Source organism: Protobothrops mucrosquamatus, unplaced genomic scaffold, assembly GCF_001527695.2.
Source record: "Protobothrops mucrosquamatus isolate PMUCROS unplaced genomic scaffold, P.Mucros_1.0 scaffold2204, whole genome shotgun sequence".
Lineage (NCBI taxonomy): Eukaryota > Metazoa > Chordata > Lepidosauria > Squamata > Viperidae > Protobothrops > Protobothrops mucrosquamatus.
The window spans coordinates 137,021-138,712 of NW_015388296.1; the positions used below are offsets into that span (position 1 = coordinate 137,021).

At 46.5% G+C, this 1,692-nt stretch overlaps 1 protein-coding gene across 1 annotated transcript in view; it reads left to right on the forward strand.

Moving 5' to 3' along the window:
• Positions 1–916, forward strand: part of EHMT2 (euchromatic histone lysine methyltransferase 2) — a 56,088-nt gene extending 55,172 nt beyond the window's left edge. Inside the window, exon 27 of the mRNA XM_015824326.1 lies at positions 736–916. Coding sequence (XP_015679812.1) covers positions 736–916 — 181 coding nt within the window. The remainder of the gene's footprint in view (positions 1–735) is intronic.
• Positions 917–1,692: the final 776 nt, after the last annotated feature.

A 1,692-nucleotide genomic window follows, 5' to 3' on the forward strand; every position in this document is an offset into this window, starting at 1 on the left:
TCTAACATTAATCAACTATTAGATTAACAAATCTGTAACATCCTTTAACTCTCTTTTAAACAAATATACTAATATTAAACACAATAATTATAACATCATATTAATAATTATAAGTAAAAATAAGTGACCTATTATACCATATAAACTACATTAATACTCTAAAATTTACTCAAAAACCAAGTGATTTTTTTTAGTACCATATTTACTCTCAATATAACCCCTCCCTTTACCATACCTGTATTGTTCCTATTTTTCCCCATCTATATAAACTCAATAAAAAAAATTTAAAAAAATAATAATAAAATAAAGTAGAATTAGCTCATCCGGTTGTGTATCCTGTCTGGTCTGCCTGGGAAGGCTGACGAGAATCCATCCATCCGTAAAAGAGAGGAAGGAGACCTGACCCGTGAGATATTTTGTCCCCGAACACTTCAGGGTTTTAAAAAAGCTGGATCGTTCCAGGTTTTCAGGCTGAACTAAGTCATCTGTCATGTGTCTGATTAACGAAACACTTCAAAGAACTTTCAGGCATTTTTTTTAACCTAAAAGCTTTTATTAGTATTACAGAGTGTCAGCACAACATGCTAAGATCTGAATTTCCCTTCCTTTGCACATAACATTCCAGACATTTCCCCTCCCCTATTTTGGGGTCATGAATATTGAATATTGAATATTCTTGCTTTGACATCATCTTTATGTCGTTGTTTTTCCCCCCCCATGTAATCCGGGCTGCAGATTTGACTACGGGGACCGTTTCTGGGACATCAAAAGCAAATACTTCACCTGCCAGTGCGGTTCGGAGAAATGCAAACACTCGGCGGAAGCGATTGCCCTGGAACAGAGCCGCCTGGCCCGTCTGGAGGCCCACCAGGACGTGCTGCCGGACAGCAGCAGTTTCCCTGCCTCCCAGGCTTAAGCGGGGGGTCCGTTGCCCATCTGCATGTGAAGTCGCTTCTCCTTCTCCCGGCCCCACCCCTGACTTCCCCCGTTCTTCCACCCACCGCGGACTTCCGCTTGGCTCCGCGGTTTGGAACACTGAAGCGGCTCTGCTCCAAAAGGAATTTGCCTTAAGAAGCGTCGCGTTGGCGGAAGGAGAGAAGAAGGCGGAAGATGCGTGTCTGGAGACGGGTGGGCTGGGGGTGTCCGGGTGTGAAAGGAAAGGAAACCTCCGCCACAAAAGACAAGTCTTGGCCCAGGAGATCTGTGCTCCTGAAGGCTTTCCTCACAACTGATGCACCCACAAAATCTGACTCTTGTGGTCGGCTGGAGAAACAGCCGGGGGAGACCAGAGAAGCGGGGGGGGGGGGGGGGGAGGGGTGTCTTCTTCATTAGATTTTATTTTGAAGTGAATCTGAGGCAGGTGCCATTTTGCCCTTTTCTCTCTTCCCTGAGCTCGCTAACCTTTTTATGCCACCCAGCCAAATCTTTGACACCTGCCTCTGTGGGTCTACGACAGGGGTCTTCAAACCTGGCTCTTTTATGACTTGTGGACTCCAACTCCCAGAATTCCTCAGCCAGGCACTGCCTGGCTGAGGAATTCTGGGAGTTGAAGTCCACAAGTCAAAAGGGCCAAGTTTGAAGACCCCTGGTCTACGACGACTCGCCATGGCCACCTCGCCGCGGTCAACTCGCCTCAGAACAACTCGCCGCGGGACAAGTGACCAATGGTCCCCCTAGAATCATGAAAGAAAA